Source organism: Equus quagga, chromosome 21 (genome assembly GCF_021613505.1).
Source record: "Equus quagga isolate Etosha38 chromosome 21, UCLA_HA_Equagga_1.0, whole genome shotgun sequence".
NCBI classification, from domain to species: Eukaryota; Metazoa; Chordata; class Mammalia; order Perissodactyla; family Equidae; genus Equus; species Equus quagga.
The window spans coordinates 3,927,996-3,942,861 of NC_060287.1; the positions used below are offsets into that span (position 1 = coordinate 3,927,996).

General features: G+C 35.7%; 1 protein-coding gene across 1 annotated transcript in view; it reads right to left on the minus strand.

The window, feature by feature from the left end:
- Positions 1-14,866, minus strand: part of CADM2 (cell adhesion molecule 2) — a 228,445-nt gene that overhangs the window by 135,169 nt on the left and 78,410 nt on the right. The window contains exon 5 of the mRNA XM_046648286.1: positions 1,275-1,445. Coding sequence (XP_046504242.1) covers positions 1,275-1,445 — 171 coding nt within the window. The remainder of the gene's footprint in view (positions 1-1,274; positions 1,446-14,866) is intronic.

The window sequence follows — 14,866 nt, forward strand, 5'->3', positions numbered from 1 at the left end:
TTGTTGAATAAATAAATGAAAACAAAATGCAATGAGGCATAGTAGAAGACCAGTACCTAGATTGAAAATTTTAGGATTTCATGTAATTTTACATCTCACACAAGCTCTAAACTCAAGCTGTAACTTCATCATAGATAACAAAGAGAAACAAACAACCTTCTATATGTGAAAAATCCAGTAATCCCATCCAGAAATATAACCTCTTCTGTTCTACTCTTTTCTACTTTTTGTTGCATACTTCAATTCATGCAGTTTCCTTTTGATGGAATTTATAGACTCCCTACTATATCGCAAGACCCCTGCTAACTACTAAAAATGCCATAATTACAAGTCCACCATTTGCTAGTTGTGTGAACTTGGCCAAGTGACTCAACCTCTATAATCTTCAGTGTCTTCATCTGTAAACTGCGACTGAAGGCGTAACTACTCATCAGGTTGTTATGCTGATGCCCAACATGACATAACATGAGATGGGATAATGCCAGCAGAGCGTGCAGCTCTGCCCCTGCCATACTGGAATCATGCAATTAATATTGCTCTAGTCAGTGTAATGATGATGTTGACGAAGAGAACCTAATGGATAAGTCCCTACATTCACACAGAGTTAGTATACCTCATGGAGAAGGTAAAAATAGTCTAATTTTGGGGTCAGCTCTGTGGCATAGTGGTTAAGTTTGACACACTTCACTTTGGAAGCCCAGGTTCATGGGTTTGGATTGCGGGTGCACAGCACCACTCATCAAGCCATGCTGCAGCAGTGACCCACATACAAAATAGAGAAAGATTGGCACAGATGTTAGCTCAGTCACAATCTTGAGGAAGACTGGCAACAGATGTTAGTTCAGGCCAATCTTCCTCACAAAAAAAGAAAATCTCTAATTTTAAAAGTACAGATGGGCAGACACATTTGCAAATAACAAACTTACTTTCATACAGTGAAGTTCGCCAAAACCCTTCTGATTCCCAGCTCTCACTGATTCTGCCAGAATTACCACTCTTCCTCCCCTGTTCCCACCCAAACACGTACATCAAGCCACCATTTGGAAGATGATTAGGAGTTTTAACTTTATAATATCTCCATTATATGTCTTCCTTATCTATGTTGATACTAGGGCAAGGAATCCTTTCCTTTGAATGTGATTAAGACTAATGAGGGTAGTTTTACTTCACTGTGCTCTAGATTTTGCTGTAAATCAGGTAATTTTAAAACGCTTTTAAATGTAGATGAAAAGATTTGCCACCGAGATAAAGGGGAGGGAGTAAGGTTTACTTACAGTGTATTTCTAGCACCTGCATGGCCACCTGAGGGGTGGCGTTGAGAGCTTCGTGGTCTACTCTGCAGATGACCGCCACGCCATCGTCACTGCGGTCCACTCGGAAATCCAGGGTGCTGCTGACAGTGAATGTCTTGCGATTTGCATCCTCTTCTTTTAAATATTTTACATCTAAAAGTGAAATGTAAATTTTAAAATTCTATTACATTCTCTTTCAAAATGCAACAGATTTCATTTACTCAGGACACAGTGAAAGCACCTTCTCCCTCTGTATCAATTTTTAAAAATCAATTATTTGTTGGTTTAACATTTAATTCACTTGAATTTGGGCAAATAAAAAAAACTACTTTAAAAATAAATTCTCAAAGTTAAATACAGAAGTAAAATAAAAGAACAGGGCACAGTGCTTCTATTCCTTTAGTGCAAGATACTTTTTTATACTCCATTTGAAAAACCAGGGCATTTTACAATCATAACCTCCCTTCTTTAGATTGAAGTTGTACTAAGAGAGAATCATAATTTTCTGAGCCAAAAGCACTGTTGGGAAGAGCAAATTCACAACCTTCTGCTTATGCCTAAAAGAGAGTAGCATGTATTTGAGCTAGGACTCTAACACGGACAATGTGAGGTGCACACAATCGCTAAAGAATACCTAAGATGAGAAAGTTGTCATCTTTGGTAAAGAAAAGAAGGACAGTCACCTGAATATTTTGAATATTTAAATTTATATATTTGCAGGGGCATTGACATTGAGATCAATGTTCTTCACTCAGCTGAAAAGCCCATTTCAGCATGAAGGAGAATGCTTTCCTCAATGTGTGGGTTCACCCATCAATGTTTAAACTATCCATGCATGATTCAGATTCATTGCTAAATGGTGCACTTAGGGATTATTTGCTCTTTGTAGAAAAGAGGTTTAATCATATTTTCATTTAATTTGAAATTTCTCAAGTCTCACGTTGCTGATAAGAAGAGGGCAATTTTAATGGATTAGAAATCAATATGATAGACTAAATTTAGTCTATCAGTTTTAACTAAAGTCATTTCTGAGATTTCTTCATTTGAAAATTAGTTTCACCCTCAGTTGAAAAAATATTAGAGCTAAAGATGGAGTGATTGCCTTTCAGCAAAAATATGTCAGGATAATACAGATGCATTAATACTTCTTTGCTATAAAAAATACGAGGCTCTTTTACTTTTTAATGTCTCATAGATTTATATAAAATCTTGCCCCATTTTTACATTTTATATTCTTTCCTATAAATCTATGTCCAATGTTTTCTTTTTCATAGCTCTAAGCAGTGGCAGTGTAAGAAAATTTAGATCTCTTGACAAACCACTTTTATAATCATGTTATACAATAAATAAGAAATTATTCCAAAATATTGTGCTGTTTAATTTTAATAACAGCTGCATTTTACAAATCCAAACATCTGCTTCCTTTAGCTGTTTCCTTTACAACAGTGTCGTTTAATATAATATTAATTGAACACATAAAATCTGATAGCAATTGTATATAACATAAAACTTTAATGAGCATCATTCAAATAAAATAAACAAAAGTATAATTTGTTGCTTTCAATATTAGCTTGTGTGACAGCTTACAGGGTTACTAGAAGGCATGAGATGAACAGGAAGAAGCATTGAGAATAGCCAATCGTAATATCTTTCCCCATATTTTATGCTGACCCTTTCATCCCCAAATAGGAAAGAGTGCTTAAAATTTATCTCTATTTTCACTTTCTAGCTTTATAAAACAGCTGATGTGGGGGCCGGCCGGGTGGCACATGCAGTTAACTGGGTACATTCCGCTTTGGGGTTTCAGGGTTTGCTGGTTTGGATCCCGGGCATGGACATGGCACCGCTTGGCACGTCGTGCTGTGGTAGGCATCCTACATATAAAGTAGAGGAAGATGGGCACGGACATTAGCTCAGGCCCAGTCTTCCTCAGCAAAAAGAGGAGGATTGGCAGCAGTTAGCTCAGGACTATTCTTCCTCAAAAAAAAAAAAAAAAGTTGATGTGTTACACAGTTATAGAATGGATAGAAATTTTCTTTATATTGGATAATTTGCTGATTCCATGTGTATTCTTGTTTCATGTTCTGTCTGATTTTCGAGAGTTTCCGTTTTTCTCTCGTCTGTCATGTCAATCCATTACGTCATGATCTAGAGCAGCGTTTCTCAAAATGGAATGTGCTCACGAGTCTGCTGCTGTCCCAAGGACCATATTTTGAGGAACAAGGTTATAGTGGATTCGCTGACACCAGAGATATAACCAAAAGTGAAGAGGAATATGGGAACATTCTACCTACCTCTCTGTCTCTCTCTCTCTTGCCTCTCTTCTTAAGCTCCCATACCTTTACTATTTTAAAATATATGTTGTTCTTTTTTTCAAAATAATGCACGTGTATATTATATAATGCATTGGAGCAAGGGCTAGCAAAAGTTGAGGGCAACCAATAAACAGAGGAATTTGTAGGATGACTTTCCTCCTAGCTATCTAAGCCCTTGTTCGTAAATAATCAGAACAGTAATTGTTTTGGGTGGGTGGTGGTTGGGAATTGCCTCATTATACTATTATTTTTACATTGTATGTGTCAGAAATTTTTTATAGTAAAAAAGTTAAAAGAAAAATCAGCTTAGGAAAATTGCTCAAGTATGCTTCTCAACCAAAGTTATTTTCCTAAACATTTCTTGGTAAAGCCTCAGAGTAAATGGTTTTCCTCCAGTTTTTACATTGCGTATTTTTATGAGACTTGGATTGTAGAACAGCAATCTGCTTAGGTTCCGGACTTTAGATCTTTTATCCTGTCAAGAGCTAAGGTGGGAAAAAACGGCAGATGTCAGTGTGAGTTAGACTGCTGCCCCCAAGTCAATAAGTTTACAAGTCCTGAGTCAGATTAGCCACGGGACAAAGGAAAGAGTCATCTGGACATTTTTACATCCAAATCTTTTCATAAAATATCAGCTCTCAGGAGATACCTCCACATCCATTGTTCAGATTTATAATATTAGGTCACCTGCCTGTCTATCTATAGTTTCTGGCCATCTTTGGACTGGGTTTTTAGAAAGAAAATCCTCTAAAGTCCCTGGGGAAGTTGCCTTGTCTCCACAGTAGTTCTAATCATCCAGAGCAGTGCAACCTGAACTATTCTGATCTATTAGCTTTCTTCACTTTTGTGATTTTGATCCCATTTAAACAAAGCTGAAAAGAAGATACTCCCATTTTTATAAAGGGAAATCCTGTCCAGCATCCTGTGGTAGCCCTCTCTATCAGACACCTGCATAAAGTGGGCCGGTTTCCTTTTAATCCAGTCCAAGGCCTATAGGCCACACTGGAAACCAAGAAGGACTCAGACACAGCTTCTGCCTTGTTCCCAGACTGAAAGTGCCTTATGTTCCCATCATTTGAAGGTCTCTCTTAGGAATGATGTAGGACATCATGTGACTTCTCCTGACCTATTTAGGCCTCCTACTCTCTGGCTATGAGCAAAGCTGCAGGGTCTCAGTCTGTACCCCAGCTATTGATGTTTATGTAGAACACGAATTTTACTATTATTTTTAGAGTCAGCATTTGCAAAAGTGGTTTTTGATGAATCAGATAATAATTTCAGTAGGAGAACTCAAGGAATTTATTCTGAATTCGTACCACTGTTATTAATGGTATTTTAATGATTTGACATCATTATTAGTAAGTTGAATGTATGTCCACTTGCCATAGAGAAGAGAAATTGTTTGTATTATATGAAATGCCTTGACTTTATTGTCAAAAATTTGGAGTGAGCATATTGGACAACTGGATGTGTTATAATTTCTGCTTTAAACAAGTTCTATAGATCAAAATTTCCAAAACAAAATACATCACTTTTAAAAGATAACTAACTTTCCCATCATTTTTTAAAACTGTCATAAAGCAGCTATGTCTGGTTAACTCATTCAGTAACTTAGATGTATATTTTAAAACCAGTTCATCTTGGAGGGAATGTCAGTATTTTTTTTTTCCTTAAGGCTAAGTGTTCAAAGGTATTCACAAAGATTTTTTCTCCCATATTCAAGATAAGAATTACATTTTATATTTGTTTTAAATGTTCTTCAGGCCAAAAATATTGAGGCCATGTCTTATATGGTAGAACATTAAAGTCTGGTAACCACCATCACTTGTTCACTGCAGAAGATTGCAAAACATATTCTCAAGGCAAATCTCATCATTGCTTATGAATACTCCTTCATACAACTCCAATCTGCAAGGGGTAGATTCCATAAATCCTTCTCATCATGCTCCTCTTTTAATTAGAGTGCCAGTCACACTCCTGGGGTTTCAAGCTATGGCACCACCATTAACTGGCACCACAGAATAGCTGTTTAACTTAGAGAGGAATTTTATTGAAATTCAGTTCTGCTTAATAGATTTCAAAAGCTCAGATGAGCACAATAATATTTATGGAGGATTGAAGAAGTACTTCATTTATCTAAATATTCTAAAATCTCTTTTTCAATTTATTCAGACAAGCAGAATGTTATACTTTTTATCAAAAAGTTTTCTCTTAAGTGTTATCCCACGGGTCTGCCTTCAAAGAAGCTGCTGCATGAATCTTGATATACCCCACCGCCAACTCAATTCAATACATACACATTTGTCTAAAACATGTGGGCACAGAGAGGAACTCTCTCTCTCTGACTCTCAGTACCAAGAAATATTAGACCTCTTGTGTACAACTGTCTTGTGGACATGATAATTAACTGATCTTGTCTCTCTCTTTTTACTAGCTTAAAAGTCCTAATAAAAGTTTGTGATCTACCATTGACAAATGTGAAAGGGTTTATAAAAAAATTTGCTTACTAATCTCACTTTAGGTTTCATCTTTTTTTTACACTAATTTGGCTGCTGTCCCACATTCAATAACATTACCTTTTATGTTAATCAGTGATTTTTGTACTTATACAAATCCTTCTAGAACAAAATGAGTTATAAGAGTCACTGTGCCTCAGTAACATTGGATCCAGTTCAATTTCTGGTTGATGGCTCAGACACAACATTTGAATATCTAAGATTTAATAGCTTAGAAGAACACTAAGACCAATATTACCCAGACCAGGAAAACAATAAGTAAGGAGTAGTCATCTCCTCTGAAAATTATTGAGGTAAAGTCTTAGATCTCTTTCACTCAAGTGATAGATTAATTCTATTCTTAGTTTTCTGCACCTTAGAAGAATACGAAGAACTGGGTTGCCCAGTCCAGGAGAACATCCCATGAGGAAGAGAGTCACTGCCTTTAAAAATTAAGTTAAAGTCTGAGACCACTTCAACTCAAGTGACTCATTCATCCTATATGTGAAAACTTTGAGCTCTTACCATGTGTTGGACACCATGCCAGATTCTGCATGTAAAAAGTTAAATGAGGAAAGAAATCTCAGTCTGGTGAGGTAGACAGATACGTAAACATATTCTTTAAATATTTTTAAAGGACTATTGGTATGTTCAAGTTAACAAAGAGAATAACAGTTTAAGTATTAACAACAGAGGCTCTTCTCTCTGATCCTCACCCCATCAGATATCTCTTTGGAAAGGAGTATGGGAAATAGACTATTTTGGAGAAAAATGGTTACTCAGGATATTAGTTAATAATTGTAATAGTCCAAGAGAGAGAATAGCTTGTCTTCAGGAACATGTTCTTTATTTTACTATCACTTTCTTTGAGTAATCTGCAGCAACATGAATATTACTTATCATTTTTCCTCCACTACTATAATGTGCTCAAAGGCAGCATTTGTCGGTTTCAACAATGTCTTCCTCTTTCTGTCTTACACTTGTTCATGAGCTGTAAAGGTATATCCTGCACAATTTGTGAAATTTATCTTGGACACTTTGGGCTTGGTTTACACTCTACCAATTATTCATAAATACAAAACCCCAAAAAGAGGTAGAGAGGGGAGGAAAGAGCAGCCTTTTGCAAATCTAACTCCAGACCACATGTTATTAGGGACTCCTTAATATTTTAATATATTAAAATTATTAATATTTTAATATATTAGGGACTCCTTAATATTTTATACTTAAGAGAATTGCAGTCCTGAAATCTAGAAGTTCTATCTAAATGTGAAAATGTTTGTAATCTGTACTTGATGAATTTGAATTCGAAGTGTCTGCAATAACTAAGTTTGACTTTTCATAGTAAATCCTCCTGCTTTGTATTTCTTTTGCAGACATTCTTTGCCCATAAATTGCCATGTTCTGTAGCATGTGACATCAGCCAGGTGTGATTAAACTTGAAGAGGTACCTGACCCCATGGTGCCTAATCTCCAGGGAGGCAAGATAGAACCTTTATCCCCAAACAGCACCTATGTAATTAACTAGCTTGTCTCAGATTTTCTATCATACTTCGTAATGTGAATTAAAGAACTTGAAGAACTCAAAGAAACAGATGTAAAAACACACACTTGAGCACACATGTGTAGGCACACACACACTCACATCCCATGGCTGGTTCTAGGAAAGCCATGATTTAACCAACGTGATGAGAGACAGCATGATTCATGAGGTGGAGAAAAGGTGTGAAAATAGAGGAAGAAGCAGTTAGCTGGTTGCAGTTGGAAAGAGAAAGAAGCTGCGTCACAATGAAACCAGGCCATCAAGTGAACGCTGCATCCCAGGAATAACCTGTATGGTTATAACTAGGTTCCCTCATGCTCCTTTCAATTGGCAATTGTCAGGAAAACCTTAAAATAACCTCCTTTTGCTTGAGGGTAGGTTGACTGAGCCTCAGTGCCGATATCCAAAAGTCTGGACGTGAAGAGTCAAGTTTCACTTGTAACCTCTCCAAAGACAAGATTTTATATTCTGTGCACTACTTTTCCTTGGCTGAATAAAAAAAATTACACCATCTGATTGAAAAATATTTCCTGACTCTAAGCCTGATGCCTCAGGGTGGTCACTATATTTCTGTAGACTATAACGTCCTTTCTTCTATTGGAGGCTGAAAGATTTCTTCTATCTTCTATCGAAAAAGCTGTTTTATTGCAGGCTCAAAAGATGGCAGAAAGTTAAAAAAAAAAAGAACTTATCGATTAAAGTAAACTCTATTAAGAAAGAAAATAGAAATACCTATTTGAGGAAACTCTATAAGCAGTAGGCAAGTGTGTTTCCTTTGAAACATCTATGATGATACAATTTTCTAGTCATCAAACTATTTTATGGAGTCCTGTAGCATTCAGTACATGTAAGAAAAATCAACATGCCCTCAACTACCTATTGTGAAAATGAATCATTTGCATCAGTAAAACATCTGAGTTGAGAAATTAGCTTCCTGAATATGATATAACATTTTTCTATACCATATACTACCACAGTTTTGTTGATTATTTTTCAATAGGTTGTCTTGTTTTCTGAGAAAAATATCATTTTTAAATTCCAGTTATCCACAGGACATTCACAAGGTTCTATATAATTCATGTATTCATAAAATAAAGAATAATTGGAAATTTTAACTTTGTTTCTTCCTATTTTTTCTCTTCCATTCCTCTTTTCCCTTCTTATCTCTCACTTCTTTCTTTTCTCTCCAGGCAGTTAATTTTTGTACTTCTGTATAGTTTTCATCCCCATATCTAGGACAGTGTCTAGAACATCATAGATGGTTAATGAGTGATTTGACTTAATTAAAATAAGGGCCATTTTCAGTCAGGTAAAGCATTTGTTTCCTTCTAATAAATAGGCTACTTCCATGTTAATATGTGTAATTTGGTGCAGTTGTCAGTATGCCATTGTTTTTCTGTGTAGTGGATTTATTTTTAAATTGTTTTTTCACCACTCTTCTGAAAAACTGAAGATGTCATTAGTCTAAGCTCTGAATGAACGAGTAGTTTCTGCTTTGGAAGAGTACAAAACTAGAGAGAGATGACCAAAGATTGGGAATTAGACACACTAAACATAAATAAATATTTTTTTTCTGATGTGGTCTATTGTTTTATATTTTTTCTACACTTCTTGATTTCTGTGGATTGTCACTTTTTTCTTGTACTCAGCTACATGTTTACCCTGTATTTGTCTTTTGTTCATCCCCTTCACTATTTTCTATAGGCACAGTAATCCTCAGTGCAGCCCAATGAGGCCAGAGCTCCATGTGCCAGGACTTTCTAAAGATGGGACTTCAGATATGTTTAACTGCAGATAAAAAACAAGAAGAAAAGATATTGGCCATCTCATTAAGGGAGAAAAACTAAGTTAAAAATATACCAAATTATTAAATCTTTTTAAAAATGTATACATGATCTTTTCCTATAAAGTTCATAAAGAAAAGAGGAAGGACATAATTAAAAATCACCTATCATTACCAAAAAGGGAAATCGTGAGGTAGTTTTATCTCCTATGAGGCAAAAAATAAAGAAATTTTGAATATAAATTAGTCAAGAAAGGAAATACAAGTTTCTTCTATGAGCAAAAGAGCAGGAAATGAGACAGAAAAGAATTTGTAAGAATAAATAAAGGAAGATACTTGAAAGATAATAAATTTGAATAATTTATGAGTCAATATTGTGAAAATACATGAATACAAAAAAAATCCAAGGGCAACTTCTGGAACATCAGCATAAAGAACTCTGCTGATTCTCTCTCCTGCTAAACAACAAACTGGTGAAAATTATGTAAACACACACACACGCACAGATATTTAAGGTCTCTGAAAATTGTGCCTACAGCATATAGCAAATGAAGAAACAATTATTTAATAAAATTTAACAAATGGTAATATATATACATCTAAAACAGAGTACCCAAAGTACATGAAGCAAAAAACATATGACCCAGCATACCTAAGAGAAATGAAAGCATAATTCTACACAAAATCTCACACCTAAATTTTCATAGCAGAGTTATTCATACTAGCCAAAAGTAGAAGAACCCAAAAGTTCATCAACTGATGAATGGGTAAACAATATACAGTATATGCATGTAATGGAACGTTATTCAGCAATGAAAAATAATAAAGTACTGATATATGCTATAACACAGATGAACCTTGAACACTTTATGCTAAGAAGTTAGTCACAAAAGACCGTGTATGGTATACTTTCACTTATATGTAGTGTCCCCAATGGGCAAATTTATAGAGATAGAAAGTAGATTAATGGTTGCCTAGAGCTGGCGAGATGGAGACTGAGGGGACATGGGGAGTGAATGCTAATAGGTATGAAGTTTCCTTAGGACGATAAAATGTAAAACTGATTGTGGTAAGAGTTACATAACTCTGTGAATTTACCAAAAACCATTGAATTCTACACTTTAGGTGAATTTGCTACTATATTAATTATATCTCATTAAAACTCATACAAAAGATAAATAAAAATGGCTAATTTCATGTTTGGTTTCAACTTAGGAGATATACAAATAACAAACACTTTAAAGAGTTAGTGATTGAAGAGAAAAAGGAAAAGGAAAAGAAAGACTGGCCACTCCCTTGGAAGATAAAGACTTCATGTAATGACTACTTTCAAGAAACACAGCATTTAGAATTCAAGCTAGTCAATAATATAGCAGACACAGGATGCTCTTAGAATTTTATGTTCCACATCTCATTTATAGTGTAGAAAAATCTCAGTAAAATAATCTATGTCTGTTAATTCCTATTACCAATGGAAGTGGAAGAAAATTATCAATGCACTTAAATATTGCTACACTAAGTAAAGCTGCTGTGAACATTTGTAAGTCTTTGTATGTATATGTGATTTCGTTTCTCTTGGGTAAATGCCTCAGAGCAGAATGGCTGCATCAGATGGTAGACACATGTTTAATTTTTAAAGACATTTCCAAACTATTATCCAAAGTGGTTGTCCAACTTCATGAAGTCCAACTGTTTGATTTTATTATCATTTTTCTTACTCTTATAAATTGTTCTTTGATATTATGTATAAGATATTTTGGCCTAACCCAAGATCACAAAGAATCATTTCCATAAATTTCGTTTTCAGTTTTGAATGTATTTTGAGTTACTTTATATTTTCAATGCCTTATCTTTTATTTCTCTCGGCTATATTATTTGTAGGTGAGTTTTGATAGATCAATGGGTTAGTCTCCTTTTAGGTGGCATTTTCCTGCTTCTTTGAATACGTAGCAGTTTGTGATTGGATTCCAGATGTTGTGCATTTTTCCTTTTGGGTGCTGAATATTCACATATTTCTATAAGTAATCTTAAGCTTTGTTCTGGTTCAGTCGCCTAAAAAGAGTTTAATACTTTCAGAGCTTCTTTTAAGTTTTAGGAACCCCTTCAAGCTCACTGCTTGTTGGCAAATTCATTTCCTTGAGGCTGTATGTCCAAGGTCTCCATTTTCTCATGAGCTGTCACTCAGGAACTGCTTTCAGCTTCTACAGGTCACTCACACTTCTTTGCCACATGGTTCCCACACATAGTCCACAAGATAGCTGTTTGCCCTCTTCCGGGCCAGGAGGAGAATGTCTCTCTGATTGTGTATTCTTTTATAAAAACCACGTCTCATTATGTCAGGCCTGCCTTGATAATCTCCCTTTGATGAACCCAAAAGGGACGCATAATTATACCTGCAAAATCCCTTTTGCCATATAAGGTAACATGTTCGAGGCAGTAATATAACATCCTATTCACAAGTCCCTCCTACATCAGGAGGAAGGGATTATACCAGGATGTGGGTCACAGGGGGTTATCATAGAATTCTGCCTAAAACATTAATGTAAAAGCTAGTTAGCTGGAAAGGAAAATCTTAAGATTTTATGATAGTAAATGTTCAAACTACAAATTTCCAAATTTACACATAGAATGGAAAGTTTATATCAGTACAAATTCTCAGGGAGCTGATAGATTTAGGAGGGCAATGTGCATCTTTGTTACACATGCTAAATGGCAGATGTGCCGACTTCCTTGCTACCTAAAAGATTAAAAGCTCCACTGAAACCACCTGTGGTTTTGGACACAGAGCTGCCAAGAGGCACCAAAGGGATTTCGCAGCCAGACTCTTAGGGGGAGGGATAGAGTTAGATGAAAATTATGATTGCTTCATTCTACCTCTTCAAGTTTACATTAAAAAAAAATAAGGTCTCACCACTGCTTACAGAATAAATTCCAAGCCCTTGAATCTGGAATAAAAGCTTTCCATGACTTTCTTGGCCCTGCCTTCCTGTTTCTGTTTCATGTCTATAACACACACAAGGTTTCATAGTTAAACAATCACACTCTTCTAGTCTGCATAGATACACAAAGTTCCCTTCTGTAGCCTGTTCTACTTTTACTTACAACTCACATGAGGAATTCCATTCACTGTTTAAGATCCATTTATTCATTTAACAGATATTTATTGAGCACCTACATTCATCAACAAACTGTTAAGGCTTCACCTCTCCCACAAAGCAGGGCTGCCCCTGCTTTCTCTTTTATACCAAAACTTTAGTCAGTGCAAAAATCTATCACCACGCCTGTTGTCTTATGTTTATATGTTCATACCCCAATTGTGAATACCTTGAAGAAATGATTCCAGTTATTTGTTTATATTTCTAGGACTACTTCAGGGGTTGTTACAACTCATCAGTCATGGTTTGGTGAAAATAGTAATAACTACAATAACACTTAAAATACATAGTTATTCCTTGTACTGCAAAAACACTTCATACACATTGGCTCATACCAACATCCTTGCAACAGCACTTTGAGACTATTCTAATCCTCATTTAGTAAATGAGAAAACTGAAGTTCAGAGACAGAAGCAAGACTTTTATGAAAGTTGCTGATGCTCCTCAACTTTCTGTTCTCTATACCAGTGTGGTGTCCAGACGGAGCATCAGCATTGCTCAGATATTTCACACAATGTTAAACATGCATGTTCTCAGGTTCCACGCCAGACTTATTCAACCAGGAAATCTGAGGTCAGGGCCCTATAATCTGAGATTTAACAGGTCCTTTAAATGATAATGATTCCTGCCAAAGTCTGAGAACCACCGCTGTGTAACCTAATATCGAAATGTCCTAGCCAATAAAATGAGATCAACTATGACTTTCAAACAACTGTCACCCAGAAACTTGGAAATTAAACTCATATGTTAGACAATTAGGGAGAAAAACCAAATATTTGTACAGAAAAATGATTCTTCCTGGAATCAGAAGTCACTTTGAAGGTCTATACGTCCATCATATAGACTCTGAAACCTAATACAGTGTCGATATGCTGAACTGGCCAATGCTTAGTTAAGATACATGAAAATAATCTTTTCCCTTGACTGTAATAGCTGCTTTGGGATTTATATCATGTCATACATTCCTCTTTATAAGAAAATATTCTCCATAACTTGTTTTATCTCTCCAAAGGCATCTTAAACATCTCCAGGTCGAGGCTCTTGTTCTCTTCATTGGGATCTTTGCTCATGCACCATAGAATGCATTATAATTGGGAGGCATTTTAACAATTTTTTATTCAATGGAATTGGATTGGACTCAATTAGCCCATCTTTTCCTGCTGCTTTACATTAGAGATTGTCTTTTTAAAAAGTGGCAAGTGATATTATAGTAAAAATAGTTAAATGGTTATAGGAAGTTAAATTTTGATCTCCGAAAAGACAAAATAGTGGAAGTTAAGTATGGAGCCCTCCTTTCAGTGAGGAGTGTTTGCTGAGGGATTTGAGAGTGAACTTGCATTTGGCACACCCCGAGGACAGCAACAAGAATGAATGTTCACTCTGTGCAGAGTACTGCACTCCACATATTTGCATATACACTTATACAATAAAGTATACACCACTCAGGACGTTCACCATCTGGTTGTGAAGACAAACTAAGCCACCATGCAAAAGAAGAGTTATAAACAAATAAATAGCTATATAGATGAAAGCAAGTGCAGGGATAATAAATGCTCCATCAGCGGCCATACACTGGAGAACATAGGGAAAAAGGATACTTCTCCACTTCCAGATGCAGCATGGAATCATTCACCGATTCTGGATGCTGTTTGGTCGTGACTTTCGTTCTAGTCTTGATTCAGATGATTTTAAAGAATGATGTTTATAAGATCAAACTTTTCCTGTTTTTACATATAAACCAAAGTCTCTTCCAGACCTTATATGATCAAATCTGTTTGGCCTTCAGAGCAGAAGCCAAATTTGTCCAAAATTAAGAGATTTCATAAAAATATGAGTACATTATAGGCTTCTCAGAAGGCTGTGATGTTAAAAACAGTCAATCGATATTAATGAAGCATCTAGTATGTTAGTCTCTGAACTCTCCGAGGATATAGGAGACAAACACTTGAGACACAAATAAAGTGCTGAGAAATTGAGAGGAACAGATAAACCAAACAACTAAATAACTACTCATGTCAGAATTAAGGAAGCGATACATATAAGTAATAAAACAATTCAATTGAAGGAGAGTTTTTAAGAGCATTCTAGAATAAACCAAGCCCTTCACACAGAAGGACACATGTGTTGTGTAAGGATTCCCTGTCTGGAGCATTCTTAGAGGCTAAGGAAATGGGATTTTAAACTTATCCTGCAGTTTAGGTCTTTCCATCAGGAACACTTAAGTAGAAAAAGTAGCCAGATCAGACCCTTGCTGTAGTAAGATAGCTCTGGAAGCTGTGTAGG